Source organism: Lonchura striata, chromosome 3 (assembly GCF_050655825.1).
Source record: "Lonchura striata isolate lonStrDom1 chromosome 3, ASM5065582v1, whole genome shotgun sequence".
NCBI lineage: Eukaryota > Metazoa > Chordata > Aves > Passeriformes > Estrildidae > Lonchura > Lonchura striata.
Window position 1 is genome coordinate 84,247,995 of NC_140705.1, and position 27,626 is coordinate 84,275,620.

The following is a 27,626-nucleotide window of genomic DNA, read 5'->3' on the forward strand; positions in this document are numbered from 1 at the left end:
ACGGGGATGGGACAGACGCGCTGCAGGCACTCCTGTTGCAAGGAGAGTTGCTCATGCAGATGCAATCCTGGCAGCTTCTGGTGTGCAGTGAGGACCCTTTCATCTCTACTTTTAATAGAATGGATAAAGTGGAATGCTAATAATGGGACTGATAAATGAAAGGAAAACTGTAACCACATAATTATGTCAGAATCAACTAACAGCCATGAAAAGCTGATTAAACCACATTATGCAGATAGATGTAACAGAGTACTATTAGCAAGTCCACTGCAATGGCATGCCTGGCAATTAAGAGAGCTGTACTGGCAGCACCCAGTGAAAACAGTGCTAATGTATAGTTAAAAATATTTTGAGACAAATAGTGCCCAGACTATGGGGACAGCCTAGAGATGAATAAAGAAGCATCCTCAAAGATTCCAGCATCCAGGGGAAAAATTAAAGATGTTATTCCAAATAGATTCTTCAGCTAGGATGTTGGTCATATTTATATTTAGCATCAAAATTAATTTACTGACTTATCCAGAAATGAAAGGCTGCAGTGCAGTATGTCTGTTTTTCCAACTCTCTGCAAATTTCAGGTTGTGCAGACTAACAGATTAAAGAAGCTTGCAGAAATATTCTGATTTAGATAGCAATAATATTAGGTCTTGTTCCTGTGGTTACAACTGTTTGGCAAATATTTAGGAATGAGATAGCTCAGCCTTGTGTATTCTTAGGGATGTGGTATTTCCAGGTTGGGGACATAAAGAATGTGTCACCCATAGAATTTCCTTCTCACTGGAGTATTGTGCTCACCCACTACAGAAGGAGTCAAGGTTCCAATTCTATCCCTCGCTTTCCCTCTGCCCACTCCTGCAGAGTGGTTCTCATCTGCAGTCAGGGAATTGCACTTGAACAAGCTCTGAGATATCATCATTGTGGGGTTCAGAGTTTCTCAGGCTTTACAGAAAGATACTCTTTTACCAGAAACTAGTCCGTGTAACTGTGGAGATCTCATCTAAGGGAATAACATCAGTGGGAAGGAATATATTGGAGTGAAAGGCTAAGCATGCTGTTATTTTCATGATGCTAGGCAGATTTTGCAGGCATGCTACCAAGAGAGTTTGCCTGCTGAAAGCCAGCATGGATCCTTTAAATATTTATCCTACATATATTTTTCCAACAGATACATGCAGATTTTCTTCTTGCTTTGTTTAAGAAGATGGCTGAACTATTATTAAATACAGGTAATGAGAGTTCAATAGCATCCAGGCCCACACCCGTCCTGGAAGAGAGTGAGCATGTGGTTACACTTTGATTACAAAAGCCAGCATGAAATTGTCAACAACTTAGGTACTAGGGGTGTACAATTAATGAAATATCTGCCAAAAAAATATTTGCAATGATCAGGAGATGTGCCTTTACCTAAATGAGAAGTGGGATTGTGCCTGTTGAAGGTTAAAGAATTTAATTGTATTCCGTTGTCTGTATTTACTTGGAGTATTTTTCCTCATAATTTATATGTGTGAATATAAATTATGTTGATGCTTACAGAGTACTTTCTGTGAGAGAAAAGTATCATTATCTCCCTTTTAACATGTGAAGAAAACTGGGTTACCCAACTGAGGTTTTTGTGTTCTTGCTGCATACTTCCACAGATCCATTAGCGAAAATATCACTAATGATCCAACTTTTAATTTCACAGATGAAGGAACTTGGTGTCATCGTATACAACTGTAGCTGCCTGGTCCTGGATTTACAAAGGATATTTGCCCTCTATAGCTCACTAAGGTATAAGAATAAAATTCCTCCGAGTTGGTCTAAGAGACTCTATGGAGTATACGATACTCAAAATAAACTGACGCTGCAGCTGAATGAGACAAAATCAGAAGCTTTTGTGTCGGTAAGTTCTGAAATGAGTTTCAGGAGTGGGGGGTGAAGGGAAGAAATGTACTTAACCTGCAAGATCTTTGAAAGACCTGGAAATTTGAAAAATCCTATTTTTTAAAAAAATTCTGTTTTCTATAACATGCAGTTTGCCAGGGCTTTAGATGCTGCAGGATTTCATTTGAGCAGTATTCAGTTTCCCTTTCTCTGCACTGTTCAACACTTTTCCAGTCATGTCCAGAAAACAATATAGAGACTCTTCAAATTAAATTCATTTATTTATACTAATAGGTAGAATGTGAATGACTTGGGTGTAAATTAACCATTAATCAGACATAGAAAATTATACATAATAAGCAGAGCTTGCATTTTTATCAATGTAATTTATAAGGATTCACCCTATTGCAAAGCATTCCTACTTCTGTACAAGATCATCTACTTCAGCTTTATTTTTAAATGACATTTCAAGACTTCTAAAATCAAAGCAGTGATCCCCATGCACTGTCTGTGCATGTATTTTTAATGGAAAGAAACTGAGGCCTCCATCTCATCAGTGATGTAGCAAAACTGGAAATGTACCCAGTGAGATAGAGATGATGGAAGATGTGGAATGTCATTCATTTTGGGTGTAATTACGTGAGTGTAAACCACCCCTTCAAAATCAGGAATATAAATAAAGTTGCTGAGAGTAATTTTCCATTCTCTATAAAACAGGGCAAAACCACCATTGCTTTATAGCCATGTTATGTCTAAAACAACATAACACACATAGCCCACTGTTAAGTTGTACAGACACTGGCATCAGACAGTGCAGATGAGTGGTCACACAGGGCAGGGTTCCCCTTTACCTGCTGGGCACCAGACAGTGTTCTGCTGTCCAGGATTTCTCCTACTACTACAATCAGTGGACAGACAGAGAACTATTTTGGAGTGAAAGTGTGGAAGTGCCTAAGACGGCCAGAATAAATCATGGTTTGATATAATGGACACCTCCATTGATTCTGGAGAATCTTAAGGACTAGTTTAAATGAGAGACAGTTTGCTAAAGCACTGTGAAATGAAATCCTACTCCTTTACAAGAAATCTGTAAGAAGTGGAGAAATCCTGCTGAAAATTGATCCTGGAGGGGAACACAGAATAGAAAGCTGGTTAAGCCCAGTTTAAGGAATCTGGGAAGGAATCTAACTTGTTTTTCAGTTTGCAGAGTGTTTCCTGCCTGTCTGTGATTTTTTTCCTTTCCTGTGGGCAAGGAAGCCTCTTCTCTTGGTATTTCACTTCAGAAAACAAAAGGAAGAACTCAGTGATAGTCAGAAGCTTGGATCACTGAAGTCCAACTCCAAGAGCTACCTGAATTTGTATCCTCTTGTAACCACTGGGGCTCGTTCTTCCTTCTGAAAAACAGGCTCTTCAATAAATTTCTCACCCACTAGAAAATTCTTGGTGTTTGCCAGCAGGCCCCTCTGAAGTGCAAGTCCTGGAGTTGCTTGGGACTGACTTGGCCAGAGTGTTAATGCTGCTGTGTGTTCCTGAGCTAATGATCAGAAGGAAGTTCCCAGGAGCCAGGCAGTTCCCGTGCTGCCCTGGCAGTCCTGCCTGAGGCAGAGACAGGCTGCTACCTCACTGTGGGTTTGGGATAGCACAGCCCCGAGCAGGGACATGGAAAGCTGCTGTTCCCAGCCAGAATAAAGGCCTGTTCTGGTAGGTGAAGAGGAGGACTAAGTGGGTGCTTGATCAGAATAGCAAGTGCTACACAACATGGAGACAAGTCCTAAGCCAGTCTGTGGCTGCAGGGCAGGCATCAGCTGTGCCACAGAGTAACTGGTGGAATGCCAAAGCACAGTGCACAGTGAGAGTTTTTACTGAGATTTTTCTCCTCATTATCTTCAGGAAGTTGTTCACTTTCAGATATTTGTATGGAACACATCCGAAGAAGACAAGTGCATGACAATTTCTTTCTTCAGCTGTTCTGTAACTTTGAAGTTCAAGAAAATAATACAAGCGTTAAGAATAACATCTCAGAGCAATAACCTCCAAAAAGTTTCAGATAATAGAAATAAGTTATACTTAATATTTTAACCGTATTTAAATCCTTTTACACTTTTTTCTTGAGTTGAAATTAATTTTTTTAAAACTTATTTCAATGTTTGTGCTATATAAAACAAGCAAAATACACAGTTATTGAATTTTTTTTATTATACTTGGGAATTATAGCTTAGTGTTACTTAGCAACAAACTCATCTTCCAGCCTGGATAAAATGTAAGAGGTTTTGGTTTTTTAGGGTTCAGGAATGCATCTAGAATATTGGTATTGAAATCTTGCTGTGGTTAATTTTCTAGTATTTTCTGTACTTAGTTGAAATAAATCCTTAAGAACACCAGTTAGTAATAAGAAACCACTGTGACAGGCAGTATACTGAAATTAAGGAAGACTAATAAAACCCCTGGGATCTTTCCCTAAAGATGCCAAACTGGATGTCAGCTGCAACCCAAGCAGGTAATGAAGGTGAGAAGGTGTTACAGTGGCAGGAAAACACCTCTTCCAGCTGGGTTAAAGTGCCTTCGACAACCTCTGTCCCAGGAATGAAGTTGTTGCCAGCAAGCAACTTGAAAGGGGGGTTCACTTTTCTCTCCCTGCTTGTGCAGCAGAGTAGAAAGTTCTGGGCACATCTGCCACAGATGAGCAATTTCCACTGGCTTCACCTGGCCTTTGACAGCCCCAGACAGAAGGCAGAAAAGCTGCAATCTGGGCTGGTACCAGCTCTGTACTGGGAAATTCATACCTGAAGCTTTATTTTAAAGATAAGTTTCTTGCAAAACTGCAGCATCTCCCTGCAACTGACATAAAACAATTCCTGCTCACAAGTGAAGGATCAGACTCATGTGGCAAGAACATACGAACACTCCATGCAATGGAAAGCAGTCCTGGGGCTCTTTGGAACAAAATTCTCTGAAATGTAATTTCAGTTACAGCTTCTTTCATGACAGTGGATGTTTTTAAGTCTGTGTCTTTTGCATTTTACCCACAGTTACACCTAAATGGTGAGTTTTTGAGGGTTAAATAAGCCAGTAACTTGCCTTTCTAGCTTTGAGTATTCTAGCAGGACAGCTGAAAGTATTAGTTAATAATCTCTGCTAAAATAATGGATACTGCTTCTCATCTCAAGATAACTGAGGGTAGGAGAAAATAAATGGTTTTTAATGCCATATTTGAACTCTTCCTTTCACAGAACTCACCTAAACTCTTCTGCCCCAAGGACAGAGTCCTGGATATTGAAGCTATCTACAGTGTTATTGATGATGCCAAACAGTTTGTGTACATTGCTGTCATGGACTACTTGCCCATTGTGATCGACACCAATGCTAAACGGTGAGTGTCCAGGTCCAAGCCCAGCTGCTTACCATAATGCCAGTAGGGTGTGCTGGAGAAAATGAACCCACAGGAGGTTACTTACTACTGTGCACTGATTTCTTGGGGCCCAATTCTGCTCTTATTGAAATCAGTGAGAGTCCTGCCATTGACTTAAATGGGAGCAGAATTGGGACCTAAGAGGACATCCAGTTCTGGGTCCTAAGCTTTGGATCTGCCTGCTGAAAGAGATCAGAAATTGTCTAGTCTGACCATCTGCATGTGACTGGGACTCAGGAATATAACAGTCTGCTTATATATGAGTCCTGTTTTTTACACTATTAAATTGACTATTGTGAGACCGCAACTACTGGCATTTTATGAGTATCATGCAGATATTCAACATGACAGAGTGTGTGGGTGTGTTAAGAGAGAATTAATGTGTTATGACTTGTCTATAGTGTAGGAAATATCATTATCTTACTGGCATACACATATAAATGAAAATTCCCAGTTCAGAATAGATCACATTTGAATAATATCACAATTCAGTTAACTGAGAGGTGCTAAAATCAGACAAAACCACATAATTTTTGAACAGCCCGTTTGTATGGACCATTAAAAAGCACTTATGGGCCCAACACTGGAGCCAGAGTGCATCAAAACCATACAGCTCAGGAGCCAAGTATACACTGGGCCCTCTTACTCTTGATAATGTTCACAATTAATTTAGAATCTAGCAAAGCATGCTGTTCCATCTATGTATTTTATTTGAACACAGTTAAGCCAAATTAAGCATGTAGTCTTTTCTACTTAGAGCTCTTCTGTTCAAATTTTTCAAAAAATAATTATCATATCACTGATATCAATCATAAATTCTTTTAAGTCTGTGAGTGAGAGTTTTTCCAATAAACTCATTATGTACAGCCTCCATCAAAGGAAAAGAATCATGGGCACTGCTGTAGGAACCTCAGTTTCATGATATATATCCCTCCTTTATGTTGGAAAGCAGCTTAGCATGTAGAACCACTGCAGTATGTTACCTCCTATACTTCTCCTTACTTTATTCTCATGGTGGAAGAATTCAGAAATCTACTGGATTAGGGAGATGGAGGGAAGCCACCTGGGTGAATTCTTCACTGCTTTTCCTTCACCATGGCTTTGTGTTTGAGGAATTTACTTTGCCAGCTCCCAGTACATGCTTCTAAGTTATTTTCTGGCATGGTAGAGTTCAGATTTCATTAGTCCAGATGTTTTGATGCTGCTGGAATGTAGAAAACATGTATGTTTTCTTGTTTAATTCTCCCTGCCCTGACCTGCTCCCACCAAATGTCAGGAATACAAAGCTAACTGTCAATTGTGAGACTAGCACCATGGAAGCCACCATTCCCTTTCTGCCAGAATTTCTGCAATCCTCATCACACAGCATCCTCTGTAAGCAACCCCTCTCATCTGCTGCTCCTGAAGGATGCAGGCACCCTGCACAGCAGCTCTGTTTCCCAAGGAGAAATGAAAGAAGCATTCCAGTCCCCAGGCTGCGGGGTCCCAGTGCGTAGGGGCTAAAGAAGGGATGCCAGGCGGGGAGGACGCGGTGTCCCAGCTCCCTGACCTGTGCCACCCGTGCGGCCGTGGCTGGGCTGGCCAGCAGCGCCCTCTGCTGCGCCTCTCGGGCACGGCACCGCCTCTCCCAAATTTTTAAAGTTTTCTGCAAATATTATCTTATTTCTCCACAGGTACTGGCCATATTTAGATGGGAAGATAAGAGAAGCATTAGTATTACGAAGTATTAAAGTACGGCTTCTTATAAGTTTCTCAAGAGACACAGATCCCCTTACTTTTAACTTTGTTTCATCTCTGAAAGCTATTTGCACTGAAGTCCCAAGCTGTAGTTTGAAAGTTGTAAGTATAATCCATATTGCTTTAAAATACAAGATATTCCCCACTGCCCCCCCAAAAAATAAAGAAAATAGAACAACTGAGAATTTTTTCTGTCATTATCAAAGTCTTTAAATTCAATTAAATATCAGAAAATGTAAAATATTGAACATAATTTACTTCTAGTAGCAACAGAATTTGAAGTTAAGATAGAAAAATATATTGGTGCCAAAAGGCAGCCAGTGGGATGGACAGCCTGTGCAAAACACCAGATGTGGTCTTCCACAGCAAAACCAACAGAGTGAACTGTAGCCACTGGTCGTGTTTATACTGTGAGGTAAGAATCAACCTGACAGGACAAAAATATTATTTAGTCTACATTCTTGTAACCTTACTGTTAAGATGTGTAACACCTACTTTTTCTTCAGTCAAGTGAAAAATACAAGAAAAAATAATGAAGATTTTGCGTTAAATTCAGACTACAAACGCAAAATTGTGAAGACCAGAAATGCCACTCTGGGGCCACATTAGACATGCAGTATAGGAAAGTGAAAAATAACACACAAATGTATTAGAGAACAGAATGTATGGTAAGTGCTACTTCCAGTGTGACACACTTCACTTTTAGGAAGTTGAGGCACACTGGAAATCAGTCACCTTGAATCTTGATGGGGATGGGGGGGAGGGGTGTTTATTTGGTTTGGTTTTGTTTTTTTCAGGTACAGTTCTAAATAATCTGATGAATTATTTTTATTTCCTAAATTGATAATCCCATAAATCCTTCTGACTTTTTGAAAATTGACAACAATTCTTAAAAAGGAGTACTGTTTCTTATACACACAATAAGTGGTATTATGCATATCTAGAAATAGGGCATTTTGTTATAAGGTATGTTATTATAAGTTACCTCAGTAAAAAGGCAGCATAAATTGTGGATTTAAGTTAAAAAACCCCACACATAGCTGACTCTGTGTAAACCACCTCAATTTTAAGTAACTTCTAGCTTGTTCCATATTTATCATCAAAATTCTATTTATGTAGTCGACATTTTTTGCAAGTGGTACCTAATACTTATTCAATTGCCTTCTATTTACAGCAGGTAAAATCTTTTGTACAGAATTTATCTTGTCAAGAACTAAATGATAAAAGGAAAAAAACCTACTCCTAAACATCTCTTCTAGGTAAATAGTCCAGCTAGAGTATCTGCAGATAGAAAATACAAAAACAATTTTCAGTAAAAAAATCAGCTGTAGAGAATTGTAAAGGGACAACACTAAGTCAGTTACCTCTGTGCTGTGCATCACGTATCCCAGTCTGGGTGAACCACTACCCTAAATAAGCCTTGGTATGAGAAACAGCCCAAGGGTCAGAGTTTGCTGGTGTCAATTTGATTTTGGCTGAAAACTGTGCCATAGGCTCCATCTCAATACTCTTTTTAATTGAAAAAGCATGGCAGATGAGCAACTTTTTTTTAAAGCTGCATTTCTTCTGTATTAATCTGTTATAGCCAGGATCAAAGTGAAACAAAACTATGTGTGTGTATGGAGGTGAAAGAACAGGTTAAAAAAGCAAAAAACTAAATTACCTTTTGAACTATTGAAAGCACTCCTTTTCCCTCTTGGTTTTGCTTTGGCTATGAGAAAACATAAACTAACCTCAGTACAAAAAATACTGTCTTGCAGACATGTATTGTGTGTGTTTATGTGCAAAACCACTGAAATTTTAAGAGAAACGTGTTACAAATTCTGATTGAAATGACACTTAAAATTGCTAGGCTGCTGTAATACCTCCATCTGGTTCTGACCAAAATGCCATACACGCCTGCACTACATGACCTCCTATCCCCATGTTGTTCTGTTCTTTTGGGGATAATATATCCTACAAAGCATACTCAGTAAAGTCTTATTTTCCATTTAACTTTTGATCCTTGTGATATGCCTTGCCTTGATTATGTTGGTTGTTTTTGTTTTTGTTTTTGTTTTGTTTGTTTGTTTTTTCCCCTTATCCCTATTGGAAAGACCAGTTTGGCTTGAAAATTTCCAGTGAGTGCCAATGGCTGGCTGTAGCTGCAGGGTGCACTGGTTTGCCAATGGTCATCTTGGAGAAGGAGATGCAGATCTAATTTCTCTGTTGGATGGGAATCTCCTCCTGGTTGCTCCAGGTCTCTGACCAAGCTAATGCAAGTTTTGGATTGCCTTACTGCAACTATAGAGTTAGGGCAATGCAACCCTGTTACACCTGGCATTTTCAGCAACTCAGAGTCCCATTCACAGAAGCATTAATAATTACTGGCTTCAACTGAAACTGTTTTGAGAATGCAAACTCAACACAAGTACTGTGAAGAAAATGATCACTGGAGGAACTTGCACCTAGAAAGCTTTGTTGGAGGACTAACTAAATGCTATAAGCACACAGCCAAAGGACAAGGAGTAGCCTGAATATCAAACTCCTGCTGAAGTGGGGAGTTCTGTCCTATGCACACATGGTCATGAAATTAAATCTTGAATCAGAAAGGGCAGAATCAAGGTGAAGAGCTCACCATTGTGCTTCTTGGAACCTTAATTCCTGCATTCCTTAAGTTTTGTGTTCTTGGCCCTGAAAATCCATCCTGTGTGTGTGAATGCCTGCTCTAAACTCTCAAAGGAGCAGCAGGAAGGAGCCAGCTCTGTTGGGTGCAGTACTGAACAGAGAAAGGTGTGTGCTTTGAAAGAGCCCACAGAAATTATGACCTAGAACAAAATTGCCTGTAGACAACTGGGAAACACAAAGGAGTGGCAAGGAACATCTGTATACAGCCAAGTTATTCTTGAGTGCCCATATTAATCTATTTTTGAGTTATGCAGGTGTATTCTTGCTCATTTTTGTTTGTTACTGATCAGACGAGGGGTGCATATAGCTTTAAAATTATAAATAAATAAATAAATAAACAAATCTTGCTCATACTTCACTTTCCAGGGTAAAACATTTTCCTCTTGTTGCCTGGAAAATTTGATCTCTTTATACTAAATTTAATCTTGAGAAGCTTCTAAGTTTCTGAAATGGCAAGTTTCCTGTTGGAAACTATGCAATGTGTGATTGTAGAGGTATTAATTCAGCTGTTGCTGTGTCTGCCAATCCCAATGCTGAAGCAAGACTTCAAACCCCAGTGTTCCTTGAAAAATGAGGAAATGAGTTAAAGGAAAGTTTCTGGCTCTTACCATGGAGAACAGAAACATGGGGCTTTTCTTGTTCATTTTACAGCCTTTACTACCTGGCACTGTATTGCTTTTAGCATGCAGTAGCCGTATATTTTGTATAGTTCAGAATGCCAAAGCAGGAATATCGCAAACTATGCAAATTTAATTAGAAATACAATGTGCAGCATTTTATTGAAGTTAATGCTTGGCAATAAGCTGTTCTGTAGTACCAACTAATTTCCAATAAAGATTAGAGAACAGACTGTATTTTTTCTGTCTCTTACAGAGCAATTCTCATTAACCTGTGCTTCCTTCTATTTTATGGCAGAAATTCTTTGACTTGGAGGAAGAGAGTGCCTGCTTTCTTAAAGAACAGAAGAACACTTCCCTTCCCAAATTGAATCGTAACAAATACATGGTGACTGACGGAGCTGCGTATATTGGTAAGTTACTGCATCTCAAGACATTCTAGTTTGTATCCAGAAGCCTGAAATAACCTTTTGTAGATGAGCAATCTACAGCTGGTATGTTCTTTAAGTGAAGATAATAGTTCATTTCTTTGGGAACCTGGATGATGACTGAACTTTGAGACTCTTCTCATTCAAAACCTTTTCTTCCCTTCTGAATCAGTTTCTCAAGACCAAGATTCTGCTTTCAGTATCCTAACACAGACTGAAAGCACAAATAGAACACAATTTATGAAGCAGGTATAATTATTAGCATATTCTCTTGTTTTGCAATCCCATGAGGATGGAGTGTTCTCCTTTCCCTATGTTATTACTAAAGCTGTAGTCAGTCCTGGCAAATACTACACAGATGCTGTTCATCCTCATCATCCAAAACCTTACTCTATTTACCATAATGACATTTCAGACACCCTCCTAAGATTAGGTACATATCTAACTGGTATTTTGGGCTAAAAGTGTATTTAAGTAAAATTACTGTGTGACACCCTACAAAAGTTTTTAGTTTTTTTACTTTTACTTGAAAGCATAGGAAAAATTGTCCCATGTGGTGAGGTTTCAATTTACCATCATTGGTAACTTTAGAATTCTTAACATTTCCTGCTGAAGTAACAGCCTTGTTTGTCCAAAATACTGCATGTGTTTTAAGTGTATAATTTAAAATACTTACAGTTTTAATGGAATTAAAAAAGAGGTAGCTGAAGCACTTAATTTACCTGTTTTCCATTAGTCCAGTTAACCTTTTTGTCCTGCTATCCCCAGAATTCAAAGTGCTTGACCATAGATTTCCACAAAGATTGTAATAACTGGCATAAACCAGTAAAATCTATTTTTCTTTCCTCAAATATTATCTGTCAGCAGTTAAGTTGTAAAATATCTACTGGTTTGGAACTCTGAATTGTTTGTACAGCAAAACAAAAAAAGAATATTCATAGCACTGAAAAGGCCAGTGAGGAAAGTAAATTGAGTAATAATGTAATAGATGTAAACGGAAAAACAAATTAGTTTTGAAGAAATAGAATAACCTGTTTTCACTTCTGAAGACTTAGAGATGTTAAAACTTCCAGAAACAATCTTCACTACACATGGTATGTATTGGAGCTTTTTTTCCTGCTGGTATTTAAAAAAACCAACTTATTTCCATCTCTGCACTGGGGAAAATAGTAGTGTTTCATCTGGATTGCCTTTAGGGAGACTGGTTTTCTATTGGTTCTTTTGTTAATGTTAGAAACTCACTGTTTATTCCTGCCTTTGCTTGCAGGTAATTTTGATTGGGTAGGAAATGCTTTTACGCAGAATGCTGGAGCTGGCCTTGTTATCAACCAAGCAGACGCGGGGAACAGCACAAGCATCATTAAGCAACTCAAGGCTGTTTTTGAAAGGGACTGGTATTCACATTATGCCAAAAGTTTACAACCAACAAAAATCCCAAACTGCTTTAACCACAAACTCAATAAAGGAACTTCAAATAAGACTTCCATGAGCAATGTGAATTAGAAAGACTATTTTACCATTTAGTATGGCAATGAAGAGTTATGTTGGGGTGTAGCGTTCTTTCATATTTACAGACAAAAGACTTAAAGAAAAAGCAAAAAAAAAAAAAAGTTTGGTTTGGGGGGGTGTTTTTAGGAAAAAGCACACTTACATTAAATCTGTCTAACCTATATTCTCTATATGAATTATTTAAGACTTTCAAATTTGTTACTTCTGACACTGAATGTCATTTCCACTTCCATGTAAATTTTAATGTTCCACTTTTGAATTTATCAGCATGTGTCAGTGTTTCTGTTTTAGAATTTTCCCCAATTGCCAACCTAGCTAGAGCAAACCTTGAGGCAAAATGAAGATTCAAGCTATGAAATGACATTCTAAGATCACTTATTGACATACAGATAGATGGTAGGTTTACTGTAGGAGAAAATGTAAACAAATAAGCAAAGTTTCACCCACATATATAATTCCCATTGAATAACTACCCTGTCATAAAAATACTTACTGGTTTTGAGTATTTACTTTGAGTATCACTATTCCATGTCTTCTAAGTAGCCTTAAAATACATTGGAGTTATTACAGGACTGGTAGTTCTTTCATCTCCTAACAGTATGAGAAATTGAGGGGTTGGAGTTGGCCTCATCAAGTTTGTGGTATTTCCTAAAGTGTCTCAGATTTTTTATCGAAGTACTGTGGACTCCTTTCAACAGAATAGTTATTTCTAGTTACATGCATTTTATCTAACAGTGAAAATCTCTGGGTTAATAGCTAAAACCTAGAACTGATTTTTTTATGTTTTTGTAATCTAAAAAAAATTTCTCACCCAAGTTAAATATGAGAGTCAGCAGATATATGTGATGACTCATTCTTAACCAATGCACATCTCAAAATCAAATACTGCTTTTTAGAAAGGCCAAGGGTTATGCAAAATCGTGCAATAATTGTTGTTAAATGATCATACAGTAATGTTGTTGATTTTTACACCTGAAGAATTTGCTTTCCTAACTTCTACTTTAAAAAGAAATAAAAATTGTGAAGTGACATTTTTTTGTTAAAATGTCATCCATATAGGTACATACACCTTCATGGACAGAAAGTGATGCTTTCATTTAGACCATAGTTTTAGTTGGTGTCAAAAGTGTGCCTCTACAATCACAACTTAGTTGCACCAAGAAGCAACTGTTCTATAGAAGTACAAATTTACTCTTTGAAGAAATACACACAAATGTTCGATGACTGATTTTTCTCCAGACAGAGATGTAATAGCATAGTTTCATAATAAAAATGTTTCATTACTATGCCTCTGCTTCCTTCGAAGAAACACAGCCATGAAAGCAAACTGCATTTTGCATTTCATTAAATATTCACAGAACCTTCTCCAAAATGATGACTTTTCTTCTCATCTTCTGAAGGCACACTTCAAAAGCAGAGGGCAAAAAAGAGAAAGAAACCCAACTACATTCCAATGTATTAATTTAATCTTAAAAAGAAGTTAAAAATCCACCTTGACTTTCAAAAGGTACCTTTTACTTATAGGGTAAAAACATTCGAACTTATTTCACAGTGAGCACAGTTTAGGAAATTTTAACAAATTAGCATATTCACAACTTCAAATTTTCAGCTTAGAGATACCACACAAGACTAATTATGACCCCAGAAGGCACACTTTTGACAAAGAATTTTCATTTATTTTGCAATTGCAAATATTTACATCATCTTACTGAAAATTATTATGATTAATCAGAAAAACTTTTAAGATTTTCATCTTCTACAGAAAATATTTTGCACAGCTCCAATAGTCAATAACATTTTTTAATATTCAGATAAACACATGCCATTTATTAGTCTCACACACACATAGAAAAGCATATACTCTGACATACTGTTAAGAAACAAGTATTTTAAAAGCAAAAGTTTTCCTGTGTTGCTATAAAAAAAGATCTTTGTGAGGAGAAATTTCTGGATTTTCTTCTGTATTTCAGTATGTATAGCATAGCATGTATGGGAGAGAGATTCCCAGCACTTAGCTTACTTGCTTGAATTTTTTTGTTTTGTTAAAGAAATGAATATTAGTCCAGATTAATTATTGGTGAAAATTTCAGCTGCGTTATACCACCAATAACTTTAGTCTTGTGAGCCAAAAACCCACAAAATGAACAAACAAAAAGCCCATCACATTTTTAAAAGCTGGTTGAGATGGTTTTACAGTTTCTGAGGTCCCTATGGATAAGTGATCTTAAAGTTTGAGATAAACTTAATACCACATGACCTTACATAAAACACAAAATAATTTATGCAAACAAACAAACAAACAAAAAAAACAACAAACAACTGCCTGGAGTTGTTAATTGTAGCACCTAATGGCAATAATATACAGTAATCAGTCAATGCAGGGTTTTTTTTTTCCCTCTTGCATTATGGATACTGCAAATGTGTTACGTTTTTTAAAAGACATCATATATAAAAAATGGAGGATCTGAGTGGAACACAAGTTTGTCAGATGATAAAGCTAAGTTGTTTACAAAGCAGGATTTAGTGATTAAATGAGACTGACCACTGACTGATTTAGTATAACAAATGAATGGTAAAATAGTTATATTGGACAGAATCTAGGAAAATGCAGATCATGAATACTAACAAGATCTGTTAGTTTGCAAATATTTACTTATTGGCTAGATAAACAGATTCTTGGTGCTTCAATTATCCCCCCTCAAAGAGCAGATACTTTAATGTATTTTTTAAAAGTAGCAGTATGTTTTGGTTTTATGAATGGAAGAACTTGGGTGGTTTTGAACAACTTTCAATGCGAAATACTGCCCAGCCATCCTATAAATGGAATGGCAGACTCAAATTTCATTTGGTATAAAGTACAGATCAATGCTGTAATAACTATTTAGAATGGCGTCAGCTCCAAAGTAGTACATAAGGCCTTGACCTATTACATTAGCCAAAAGACAAAATGCGTCCTTGAACTTCAGCAAATGGGAAATTTAAAATGCCAGATTATTTTTTGAAACTGTCTAAGGGGATTAACGCCAATTATTTGGCCTAGGCCAGTGCTGTTGCTGTTTAACTAGATTTGCTAAAACAGCCTCAATTTTGGCTTCAGGTCCTTCTACCACTGTAATAGATCAGAAGCAAATCCATAGCTGATTTCACACTAGTTTAGCAGGGATCAGAATCTAAACTAGTTTCCTCTTGCTTCCAGTCTCCTGAGTATCACTACTGCACAGGCTATTTCCTAATTTAACAGGGATTTGCATTCAGGGGTTTCTCACAGACCTCACAGGCATAACCCAAAAGATGCACTTTCTCTAGGTCCTTCTAACTGGCATTGGTAACTCTGTCATATTAAAGGCGATTTCCTAAACAGAACGTTTTTATTCTTAAAGCATATAGACTATACTTGTTATTTGCTGCAAACATTTACTAGTGCCTTATTCATACAAGTTTTTGTTTAACTGTTCCTCAGATTAAGTCCTGCTAAAAATCTTGTATCTAGTACAGAGGCATAGAGCAAACTTCCTAAGTAAGAAGACATTGTGATGTTTACAGTTTAGTACCTAAAACTAGAGTCACAAAAAGACAAAAACTGACTGCAAGATGTTGGTCCAAACCACAAACACATTTTTATCCAATCCCAGTTCAAGAACTAAATTTCACAATTTACTCCTGGCTTCATTATCAAATGTCCTGCCAAGGTATAAAATCTGAATTCCCCCAAAATCTGGCTCCTATCAAAACCATAATCACAGAAATTCCTGTAGCACAGGTTGAAGTCCAAATATCATGCAGTGGCTACTTTACAAATCTTGCCTGTTAAGTCTCAAGTTGTTTCAGGCCAGCTACTTTTTCTGCCTGAAGCATGAACTAGTATCCACAGCTACTCTCACCTCTTTTTTGAAGACCAGAAAGGTATGGATTATGTGCTACAGCACAATGGCTGTTCCCTAACAGGAACAGATTTAGGATTTACCCAATGTGGGGCCACGTATTCCTTCCAATAAATCCAGGCTGTGCTGGTGGCTCAGAAGAGAGTTTGAGAAACAAGTAGAAAAGCCTCCAAATTCTATTTTAAGACCTACATATTATTTGCTATAATACCAGCTACCTAAATTCTACTACATTTTTGAGATTTGTGCAAATAAAAACTGTTATCTGCCAGTTAACCCTGATCTAAGAAAAAATCCAGACAATTTATTGGGTTTTTTTGTGACTTTAGCATGTACTTACTGGAAGGAGTGTACGCACTCTCATCAAGATGGTAAAGACATCAGCGGGCTCTTCCAGTTCTTCAGTCTGAAGTTGTAAATATTCCCGTCTCAGATGATTATACACTTGACTCCTGAGAATGGCTTTATAGAGAGCACTAAGTATCTTCAAATCTTTCCAGTCTTCAAAATTAACTCTTCACTTTAATACAAATATACTGACTAAATGTTTAGTATGTTTCCAGATGGTAATTTCTGGTGCTGTGTTTTTCTTCCACTCTTACCCTTTCTCTATCTATATCATATATTCATGGGTTTTCAGTCATTCAGTGTTTAAAATTCACAATGATGCCTCCCGAGTTGAAGGTACAATTTCTAACACTGCTCCACTTCTAACACTGCAAGGTATAGCAGCTCAACTGATACTGTAGGAGATCGATTTTCTTAGCTGTAGTTTTTCACTTTAATTACTGCTGGATGTTATTTATGATTTTCTCAGTATTGAATCAGGTTGCTCTTGGATCATCACTTTGCACAAATGCCTTAGAAGCTTGCCAAACTAGCATGTAAAAGAGACCTCATTCAAAATAGTTTAGACAGGAAAAGAAGAACTCATGTGCTTTACACTCTGAAGAGTGCTGAAGTCAATGGATAAACTCCAGTCCTATAATAAAGTGGAGCTTTCTATTGTACCTCTTGTTTAGATTAATCCTGCATGGGCTTCCAAAAGTCTGTGAGAATTGTTTGTTTGGAATACCTTGTGATCAGGAATTTACAGAGAATCTGAAAATAATCCAGCTGTATTGAGTGGTTCAACACAGTAACTTAAAATGGGTTTTCATGAAAACACATTCATATTACATATCCATGTGATACAACTGCATTAACATGCTAATGTCAGGTTTTCTCTACAGTTCAAAAACATGTAGGACAAAAATCAAGCTACTGCAGCCTATTTCTGAAAATATTGTTAAAAATAGATTTTAAGAACATACTTCAATTCTGGCTGCAAATTATTCTGCTATAGTAATGTAATCAGCTCTATTTTGTTCACAACAAATTCTACACTGCGATTTTATAGGAAGACTCAATAACTTTTTAACCCTATAAAATAACCATGATCATTCTCCTTTTAATAACAGAAAGAAGGTTGATGGCCAATTCAGGCTACAGAACATAATGAAATATAATAAAATGGCTGGCAACTGCAGCATTCCAGAGGATTATTTTAGGTTATTATATGTTGCATGGCCACAAACATGAACAGTATGAACTACATGTATCACAATGGTGTTGCATGAACAAATGGTGGACATTGAATCTCACACAGTAAAATCCATCCCTCTTGTAACAGCATAAAATGTAAGGATAGAGAGGAAGGGGCAAAAAGAGCCAGAGGCAAACTTGGATCAGCTTGAGTTAATGGACTGGATGTTGACATAAAAGCTCTGGACTACATTTTTATTTTGTTCCTCTCTCTGCAAAATCCTGTGTTTCCTATACATCCTCCTTGCTCATCTTTATGAGTGAACTCCCATGATTGTTTTTAGAATGAAGAAGGAACCTTTAACAACTACGAACTTATGCTTAACAGAAAGAAATTAGCATGAATAAAAGTCCATTGATTTCTGTTTAACAGGTACCAAGTAGTAAAGCACTATTTGAAATGGGACTCCTTGGACATTAGAAGTTTCTAGTGTAATATAAGCAAAAATTGACAACATAGCAAGATGCCTGCAAATTTCCCATCACACACAGCATTTGCTTGTGATTTGTTTGTTCTCTCAATGTACAGATAGTTATCAGACAGATACCATTCTGAACTACTTATAAACTGGTGAAAACTAAGCACAAGTATCAGGCAATCCAGCTTGACACACTCAAATGAGGAAAAGGAATCCTCCCAGAAGAGCTAACTGTATAAAGTTTATAAGTCACATAGAAGCTAGAATTATTTTCCAATCTAACTTTGAGGGACATAATGGGGGTTTTAATGGGGAAAGAATCTTTCTATTAAAGATTGAAGGCATGCACTGTTATATGTAGTGTCTAAGCAAAACAGCATGTTAAAAGTAAAAGGAGAAGCTCTTCAAATGGAATTATGTAGACCAACTTTTTGTTGACTGACCTGATAAAAAATATTTGCTAGTAGATTTGCTCAATGTTCAATTAATTCACAATAATATCTTAAATTACTCTGCAAGTATTCCTTATTTGTATTTCTTCAAGTGACACTGTACGTGTATTCAGTGTTTTACTTGAAAATTGACAAAAAAGCAAGATGACTTTGGAAATTATAGCTGTTTCTTTCTCAAGGTCAGAGGACTTCTCATCTAACCTGTTCTCTTATTGTCTCCTACTTCTTCAGCAGCCCAGTCCATGCTTCTATTTGTCATTGCCTGAGTAGCAAAGAAAATGAAGTATTTTTAGTCACCTGCTGTTTTTGAAAACTGCTGGCTGCTCGACGTGTTCTTGCCCTTTGAGAGATCCCTTATCTAATAAGATACTAAAGGTATAATAGAGGACAAGAACATAATTCCAGATGCCTCACATAGTTATTGACCGTGAAAGACACATATGCAAAATCTGGAAAAAGAGATGGAGGACAGGGGTGAGGAGAATGCTTGGCAAGCTTTAAATGAGGTAGAAGTCCTGATGATATAAATACCTCTTCTAGTGAGCTTGCTTTATTCTAGAATAAACCATTCTTTACCACACAGCCAGATTTGCAATGATGGAAATGTGTGGCTAACTTCAGCATGAAATGGTGAGAGGTCAAATGGCCATTGTCTTTATGAATTGAACTAATTTCTTCACTATGTAAGAGAGTTGGAAGAAGCAGGTAACATTCCCTCTTCTGAGGCAACAGACCATGTTGCTACTAGAAATAGAGCTGATAAGGTTTCTAAAAGAAGCAAAGATCTTACTCATCTGAATTCTATTAATTCTCACAAGATGGTGCATCTCTGTGGGAACTTGGTGCTCACAGATTTTGTACCAATTTCTTTGTGGCAAACTGTCCGACTTCTCAGGAGAGCTCCTTTTCCTCCTCACTATGCTCAAGACAGTTGTGACATCTGCTTTTAATAATCTCCATATTCTTCAAAGACATTTCTAAACTAAGCTGTAAGAATTTTCCCTGGGAAAAGGAAAAATGAAGGGCAGGTTCAGCGAAGAATCCAAAGAACCCGGTAAAAATACTAAAATATATAAGAAATCAGGATCAAAACCACAAGGCATTCTCATTTTTGCCAACAAATGACAATTGGGAAGGCAAATGAAAGGCTCATGTGGTACCTCAAATTAATGGGACTGGAATTTATAAACCAAAACTCTTACTTCTATGGACATTTCAGAGAGCATCTGAACTGCTGCTCTCAGTATGCAGAGATGCAGTGAAGAATCAGAGAACTGCTTTGATGTGCTGTACAAAGGTTTCAGCATTCAAAGTCTTATATACATTTCTCAATGTATACAGCTTAAAAGGTAGGCTAAAAAATGGGATTCTGTGTATATTTATACAGATTTTACTGCCAAATAATAATTGAAAACTAGTCACTTCTCACAGCAGTTGTGTCTTCACATGTCACCACAGAGATCTTATTGAATACATCTGGAGAAAGACAGAAAAGCAACATCTGTGGCAGCAAGTAAGCCAACCAAAAAAGGCTGCAAGCCCATTTTCCAAATGCTAGTTGATAAAACAAAAGCATTCAGATGCCCCATCCAGCTCAGATTCCAAATATCATTTTATCATATTCCAAATACAGACTTGAGGCTCCTCACACACATACAATCAGAAACATATCCTCAAAGGAAAAATTAGTATCTTTGCTAGAAGAGCTTGAAACATCTCTAGTGTTCCACTTGTCCCACTGCTGTCCTACTCTTAAATAAGGCTGACAGGAAATAGTACAGCTTTCTGGAAAGGGCCACATATCCTTTACTAGAAAATGAAAATATGAACACAAAGAGACTCAAAATAATGAGTTACTGAAGTGGACTCCTGGCTGCAGCAAAGAGGGACATCAGTGTCACCATTTCTGATAGCACACACCAAAGCCATCTACTCATCTTATCATTTCCTCACTGCATGTGGGCCAAAGCTCACTTAAAAAAAAGGCAGTGTTTATCTCTGAATGAAATATTCCAGAGAGGATTATACCTTTCTTTTTTTTTTTTTCTTAATAGATAGAACAGCAATCACTGCCCCACCTTTCTTCCCTTTCCATATTCCACTTTGCAAATTAGCAAGTGTTTCCACCATCTCTGCCTCTTTTTTGTTTTCAAACTATTTCCTGAATGCTGTTTCTGAATCCCTTGCTGCTGCTTTGTAAACAAGGATAAATCCCTGCAACTTGCATTGTTGGTGCTGTAACATCCTACAAGGTTACTTCCACTAGCTTTACCTGAAGTGCTCAGAAGAAGGAAGTGCATGCACACACTGTTTAAAGACACACAAATTACTATGTATGAAGACAAGGGAAGTCAGGGCAAAAGCAGCATGCAGGCACTACTGGAAAAATACCTGGACAGGGAAAGGGTTTAAAGTCATACTCCTCAGTCCAATTTCACCTTGGCACACCCAAAACCTGTATCAGGATCTAGAGCTCAGTTTTGCAAACCTTTCACAACTAACACAAGCCTTGTCTCCAGGTATTCTATTTGCTGTTGGCCTGAAGTCACACTCCAGGTTAACCTGCCAAGCTAGGCAATAACAAGCGAGTCAAAACTAAAAACAACTTCAAGCCACATGACCTCGACTTTATCCTGCAGATGGCATTTGGCCACAGAGGGGCTCTAACCTAGGTACTTGTCACCTTGTGACAGTTAAGATGGTCCAAGCTCACCATCATATATAACACCACCACCTTCAAAAGAGAAAATGAAGAAAGATCATCTCTCTGCAAATGTATTTTAAATATCTGAGTGTGACTTTGGCACTGCATTGTATTTCCCAACACAATCTAAAAGTATCAGGAGTCCTGTGTAGAGTTTGCAGAGCAAAAAGGGTATGTACTCTATGTGTCCTACTATACCTCTTCTGATAGAATAAATATCAAATATAAAAATCTGTCTAAACTTATTTTGAAAACTGCATGGCCAGCTTATGCAGTAGCTAGATACATGGCAAGGTTACAGTATTACTCTCTAAGGAGAATACAATTAATATGCGTAATGTATTTTGTTCAGTTCAAGCACTGTGTAGTCTCCAAGTTCTGCTATGAGAAGTATGAATCACTTCTCATTATCCTTCCTATTCCAAAACACAGTATTTATCACAGATGTGTACAATACAGCGGCATAGCTTAGGCCTGTTATATAGGTCAGTATCTGCAATGCACATGAGAATATAGTTTGCCACTGCAAAGGAGAGTGGCTGCAAAATCTATTTTGGATAATCCAATTTATATTTGAAGAAATCAATGTGTGGTAATTTCCAGAACTGTGAATATAAGGCAACTGCTGCATGCTTGTATATTTGATAAGTTTTATTATACTATATCCTTATATGAATGCCTATGCAGTGTAAATGCTTTAATATAAGATACTGAATGGTTTTTTTTACACATTATTTTCTAAACAATGCTACATTTTACTGCATGTTTTTTCATCTTTTTGTGTTGGTAAAAAGTGCAAGCTGCAAGACACATGCTTTTAATAACTTGCACAGCAGCTATTCAGATCCATTATAAAAACATGTTCTTATGTAAAGACCTAATTTGGCAAGAAATGTGCTTCCTTTAGACAATGGGCTTGGTTCACAGCAATACCTGTGTACTTAATGTTTATTTATTAAAAAAATAAAAACATTATCCCTGAATCTGTAAATTGGGCCATTGAGTCTGCTGGGAGCCACTGTGTTGGTATGCTTTGTACCTTTGAAAATGTAAATCTGCATTTACTAGGAAAACAGACGACCTGTCCTGATGCAAGCTGTAATTGAAAAAATCCAATCCCGAGCAGCCACTGTCTTTGGTGCTGCAGGATGACAATGTAGCAATCTTTTTTTTCCTTTAAACAATACTTAAAGTTTGTACTCATGACTTTAATACCATGAGTTCGTTACTTGATTGTGAACTGGGCCCACTGTTTACTGTATTACTATTCATAACCAAAGTTCAATGCAATTCACAAAATTGATCAAACTCATTTGTTTGGGAGAAAAAAGAAAAGAGACTGATTTTGCTGATGTTTTGGAGAGCTGGCTTGGTACAGAGTGTTGCTTCTGTACCAACACAAATAGTACCAACACAAGGAAATTTTTTTTAGTGCAAGGAAATCACTAAAAGACTGATGGCTAAAAACAGCATTGTGAGTGGTAATAAACTGATGGAAACTAAGTTGTCAATGATCCAAATCAAGGTAGTAATTCATTAATTTAAAGATATGTAAATATTTATTTTAATGCTGCAGCATCAGAGATCATTTTTCATTGCTTTGATATCCAAGGATTCCTAGTACTACACAAACATATTTTATCTGCTCCAGTTTTTAGGTTCAGTACTTTCATTCAAAGCAAAGTAACTCCCATTTCTTTGTACTGCACTGAAATAAAGAATCTTGTTTCAATACATAATGATTTTCTGTTTCTCTCTGGTCTGTTTGTTTCTATGAGCACAAAATCCCAGATATTAGCCCCTACTCTCCAGCTCCCAGTCCACTGTACATACCCACCCCAAAGGCAGACCAGATAACACTGACAGACCGCCTGGTGCCTCCATGCAGGGCTCTGCAGAGCCTGAGCAGCACTGGCACTGGTGCCAGACACTGGGACTTCTTTCCAGGCCACAGGATCCTCTTTCCTAGTAGATTTGCATTAAATTTCTAGTTGGAATCTGGGAAAGCAGGCATTAACCCCAGATTTCTCATTTCTCGGGAGACTCACAGACTCATTGTGATTTTCTGTTGCCAGGACTGCTGTCACATTCTATTAAAACTACAGGAATCCTAACTAAATGAACATATATTACCCTCTGATTTGTATTTGAAAAGCTGCTACCAGATTTAGAATTTACCAAATTCTAAATAATTTGCTCTATGGAGACTCATGTTCCAAGTAGTTTGGAAAGGAGAACACTCAGCAGCAGATAATATTCAAACAAAAAGGTGAAGACTGAGAGGGGATGGAAGGAAGCTGAATTTCTCAAGATAAACACCAGCCTCAGTAGCTTGTGCTTTTTTAAGAGCTGTTTTATGTTGCACCAGGAAGGCAGCTTTTGACTGCACAGGTCCAAGTGGTGTAAGCAATAGCTGCTGCCCTGTGACCCACAGAGTTTCAAATACAACACCTGAACAGGTTTCAGGTACAGCAGGAGTGATGAGGGCAGAACAAGGAGAGAAATCAATTCCCATGAAGAGAAGCTTTACGTTAATTCCCAAACTACCCTGATTTTGGGTATTTTTTTTTTTGACAATAGCAGAGCACCTCACTTTCACATTTTGCATGCTTTTTGCAAGACAATTATTCTACTTTTATTTTAGAGCCCATTTTCATGAAAAATGAAGTATACACTTAACAAAAATATGCATTTAGGAACTCAATATTCTTTTCACATATACAGCTTCACAACAATCATATGAAGCAAGAACAAAATATTAGTCCTGTTTACAGACAATTAGCAACTATAATTGCTTACTGGGCACTGCATCACTACAATTAGTCTGCAAAATACACAAAATTTAAATTCAGCTGCTGACATGTATTTTCATGTTAGATTTCCTTTCCAAATATGCATTTTCTCTGGAAATATGCTTGGAAATGTTCAGATGCATTCCATAAGAAGACAAAAAAATTTGCATCCCAATTGCTGAAAAGAAATCAGCTGCAACATCACAGCTACAGTGCAGCCCATTGCCACTGGATTGATTCATAGAGAAAGAAGGGATTTTATCCTATTCCCTGCCATTGATCACAAAGGATTTGTGCTCCTGTGGAATGAGATGATCATGGTGAAATGGGTGGATCCCCTCTCCATTCAGAATCACATGCACTAGAAAGGCCACCTTTCAAGTAAAGCAGACAATGCTTCCTTACAATACTATAATGTTTTTCATAGGATACACCCTTTTCAGACTTGATATCCACCTCCAAGGCAGCACATACATTTTATTAATTAAAGTAGGGCATTGATCCCAAATATGTTGACATCTCCAAGAACTTTACAGTTTCTTACAAAAAAAAGCTCTCCCCTACCCCTTGTTTTTGTTTTTTTTTTTTGTTTACCAATACTCATTTCTCATGGAGTGTCACATGCAATGCTGCACTGAAAGAGTGCAGCAAGTGACAGCACCTGCACCCCAGTAGGAGCATCCCCAAATCAGCTGTGCTATGCTCTTGCTAACCCTTTTGGTGCCAAGTAACAAGAAGTAGAAAAGCCATTTTCTTTCACATATAGGTTTCTTAACAGTACTGCCATGGTTTAACCCCAGCCAGGAGCCAGGCCCCACCCAGCCGCTCACTCACTCCCCCACCAGCAGGGTCATAGAAAGTATGGGAAGGGTAAACACTGGAGAATTTGTGGGTTGAGCTAGAGTTTAAAAGGGAAAGCAAAAGACACACAGGCAAAGCAAAACAGGGAATTAATTCACCAGTTCCTATGGGCAGGCAGGTATTCAGTCATCCCCAGAAGAGCAGGGGCCCATCACAGATAACAGTGACTTGGGAAGACAAATGCCTTTACTGCAAATGTCTCCCTGCTTTCCTCCTCCTTCCCCCCACTTTATATCCTGAGGAGGATGTCATATGGGCTGGAATATTCCTTTGGTCAGCTGGGGTCACCAGTCCCAGCTGTGTCTCCTCCCAACATCCCATGCACACCCAAATTCCTTGTCAGCCATGGCAGCACAGAAAGCAGAAAAGGCCTCAGCTCTATGCAAGCCCTGCTCAACAATAACAGAAACATCTCTATGTTATCAGCCCTGTGTTCAGCACAAGCCAAACCATAGCTCCTGGGAAGAAAATGAACCCAACCCTGGCCAGCACAAGCACGCTCTTTAATGTAGCTGAAGTGCATAACACACTAGTGGTGTGCTGAGACAGACTGTCCCTGGTTAAATAACTCCTTAACAGCCTATACTTGTTGTCCCAGCACAAAACTCCAGCCCACTTGGAGAATTCTGCTGAATGTAACCCAGGTTTTGGATTACTCACTTACTATGTATTATAGACAGAAGAAAAATATTCAGAACAGGGGTTCGGCTCACCGCAAGAAATCTTCCAAATCACTTCATTCCTGCTGCTCCACAACCAATGGTGAAATAGTGTCATCAAAATGATGCACAGGAAGTCTGAAATCAGAGGGCAGAAAAATCGTTGAACAGCAATAACCCACTTTTCAAGCTCCCATGTCTCAATTTTTTCCTCTGAACCAAGTCCTATTCTGAGACAGAGAAGGGATGTCATTCTTCAAGCCTTGCACAGCCTGTAGTTTAAAATTCATTCATGATGCTAGAGAACACAAAAGATGAAAGCACAAATCATGGCTCAGTACCAAAGAGTCATGTTCCAGTCCCTACCATGTATCCTTTTTATGGATATAGCCACTAAGGAATCAATATGGCAGTAAGCCTTAGGTAGATTTTACTGCTGGTGTAACATAATATTCCCAAAGACTATGTTCAGCCTGCCAATAGCATGCCAACACATCCCCAGGCTCCCAGAAAGGTCATGTCTTCTATAGCAGAACCATCTCAGTGAGCTCTGTTTTAAAGGCTTATTTAAAACCAAAGGATCAGCACATTTATTTCTGCTCATATTTATACAGAATTTAGAGAGTTGCGATACTGAAAACCTCAGGGATGGCCCTTTCAAAATGGACCCTTGTTGTATTAGAACCACAGCAAATACTTTACAGGTAACCAAAGCAGCAACATCTACATACAGTGATTTTCAAACCAAGAATACTCTCCTGAACCCCTTCAATTAAAAAAAAAAAAAAAAATCTCATCTACAAGCAGAGAAAACAGATGAGTAAGGCTGTGTCAGCAGCTTAATTAAAAAAAAAAAAAACAGGCAATATAGGCTTTTTTCATATGCTATGAAAATAGCATCCCAAGCCTGGTCCTCAGATTTAAGTACCAAACTCTCAGCAGAATAATCTTTCAAAAATACCATGTTTTCAATCAGCTGACTTGGAGAAAAACGTTGTTCTAACTCAGTACAGTGGATTCACCCATATCATGGGACACCCAAAATAGATAGAGTGCAGCTTCCTGACCTCTTTAGCTCTGTACATCAGTGCTTGCAAGCAAATGGTGCAGGAGTCAAAGTCTGTACCTCATCACTGATCCATACTCTGACCTAAATGTACAGCAAAAGTCAGTGTTCACACTGAAGGGTGAAATTTATATCAAGGCCTCACATTTCTTTCTGTTACAATACCCTGTCAGAATTAAAGCCTGCACAATGGTTATGGTATATGTATGATGGAGGGAGCTACTTGAGATGCAGCCTTCCTTCTGGTGACTTGATAAAAGTCACTCACACAAGTAAAAATCCTGCAGGTTACAAGGCAAGAAACATTACACTCTAGTGAGTGAGTAATCCAAGAAAATAAGCTGAATTCTACACTGCACCATAGGTGCAAGGGGAATGGCAGGATAACAAATAGGAAAGTGGAAAAAATAACAAAATCTGAGGAAAAAGTCAAAAAGCACTTCTAGGTATTCACTCTGCCATGAGGTTTCAGTCCCAACATGCTTGGAACCCTAAGCCTTCTCCAAGGCTGAAAGCTCCTTAACTAAAATATTTCATGGAATGAGCCAAGTAAGAAACAGGGAACAACATAAACTACTTTTTGAGTATAACCTTACATGCAATTCAACAAAAGATAAAGTAGACTTAAAATTTTGATAAGCATGGAACCCTTTAAAGATTTTGGCTTATCTACCTTTAAGCAGGCAAATGAAAAGTTCAGAACAGCTGCTAAATAGTATGCTTTAGAGGAAAATGTTTTCAAATTATCTGTTTTTCCTGTGGACTTCAGGTAAAAATACATTAGAATTGTCTAAAAATAAAAGAAAAAGGAACAAAATGGTAAGATTATGATCTTTGTTACTTAAAGTCTGTACTGTCAGGAATTCGCATTACTGCCTTTGGCACACTGTGGCCAGACACAGGACATTAATAATAAATGCTAGGACTAGAAGTTCAAATGAATTGGAACTTGTTCCATTGCCATTTCTATAAGGAGGA

General features: G+C 37.8%; 1 protein-coding gene and 1 long non-coding RNA gene across 5 annotated transcripts in view; one reads left to right on the forward strand and one right to left on the reverse strand.

Annotated features, from left to right (window-relative positions):
• Positions 1–23,009, forward strand: part of PLD5 (phospholipase D family member 5) — a 177,590-nt gene extending 154,581 nt beyond the window's left edge. For all 3 annotated transcript variants that reach the window (XM_021550467.3, XM_021550469.3, XM_021550468.3), the window contains 5 exons: positions 1,685–1,882; positions 5,094–5,233; positions 6,946–7,111; positions 10,592–10,706; positions 11,989–23,009. In XM_021550467.3, the coding sequence (XP_021406142.2) occupies positions 1,685–1,882; positions 5,094–5,233; positions 6,946–7,111; positions 10,592–10,706; positions 11,989–12,224 (855 nt within the window). In that variant the 3' untranslated portion in view covers positions 12,225–23,009. The remainder of the gene's footprint in view (positions 1–1,684; positions 1,883–5,093; positions 5,234–6,945; positions 7,112–10,591; positions 10,707–11,988) is intronic.
• Positions 1,876–27,626, reverse strand: part of LOC146767971 (uncharacterized) — a 45,340-nt gene continuing 19,589 nt past the window's right edge. For both annotated transcript variants that reach the window (XR_014953837.1, XR_014953836.1), the window contains exons 2-3: positions 25,637–25,720; positions 1,876–3,838 (exon numbers count right to left, since the gene is read on the reverse strand). This is a non-coding gene — a long non-coding RNA (uncharacterized LOC146767971). The remainder of the gene's footprint in view (positions 3,839–25,636; positions 25,721–27,626) is intronic.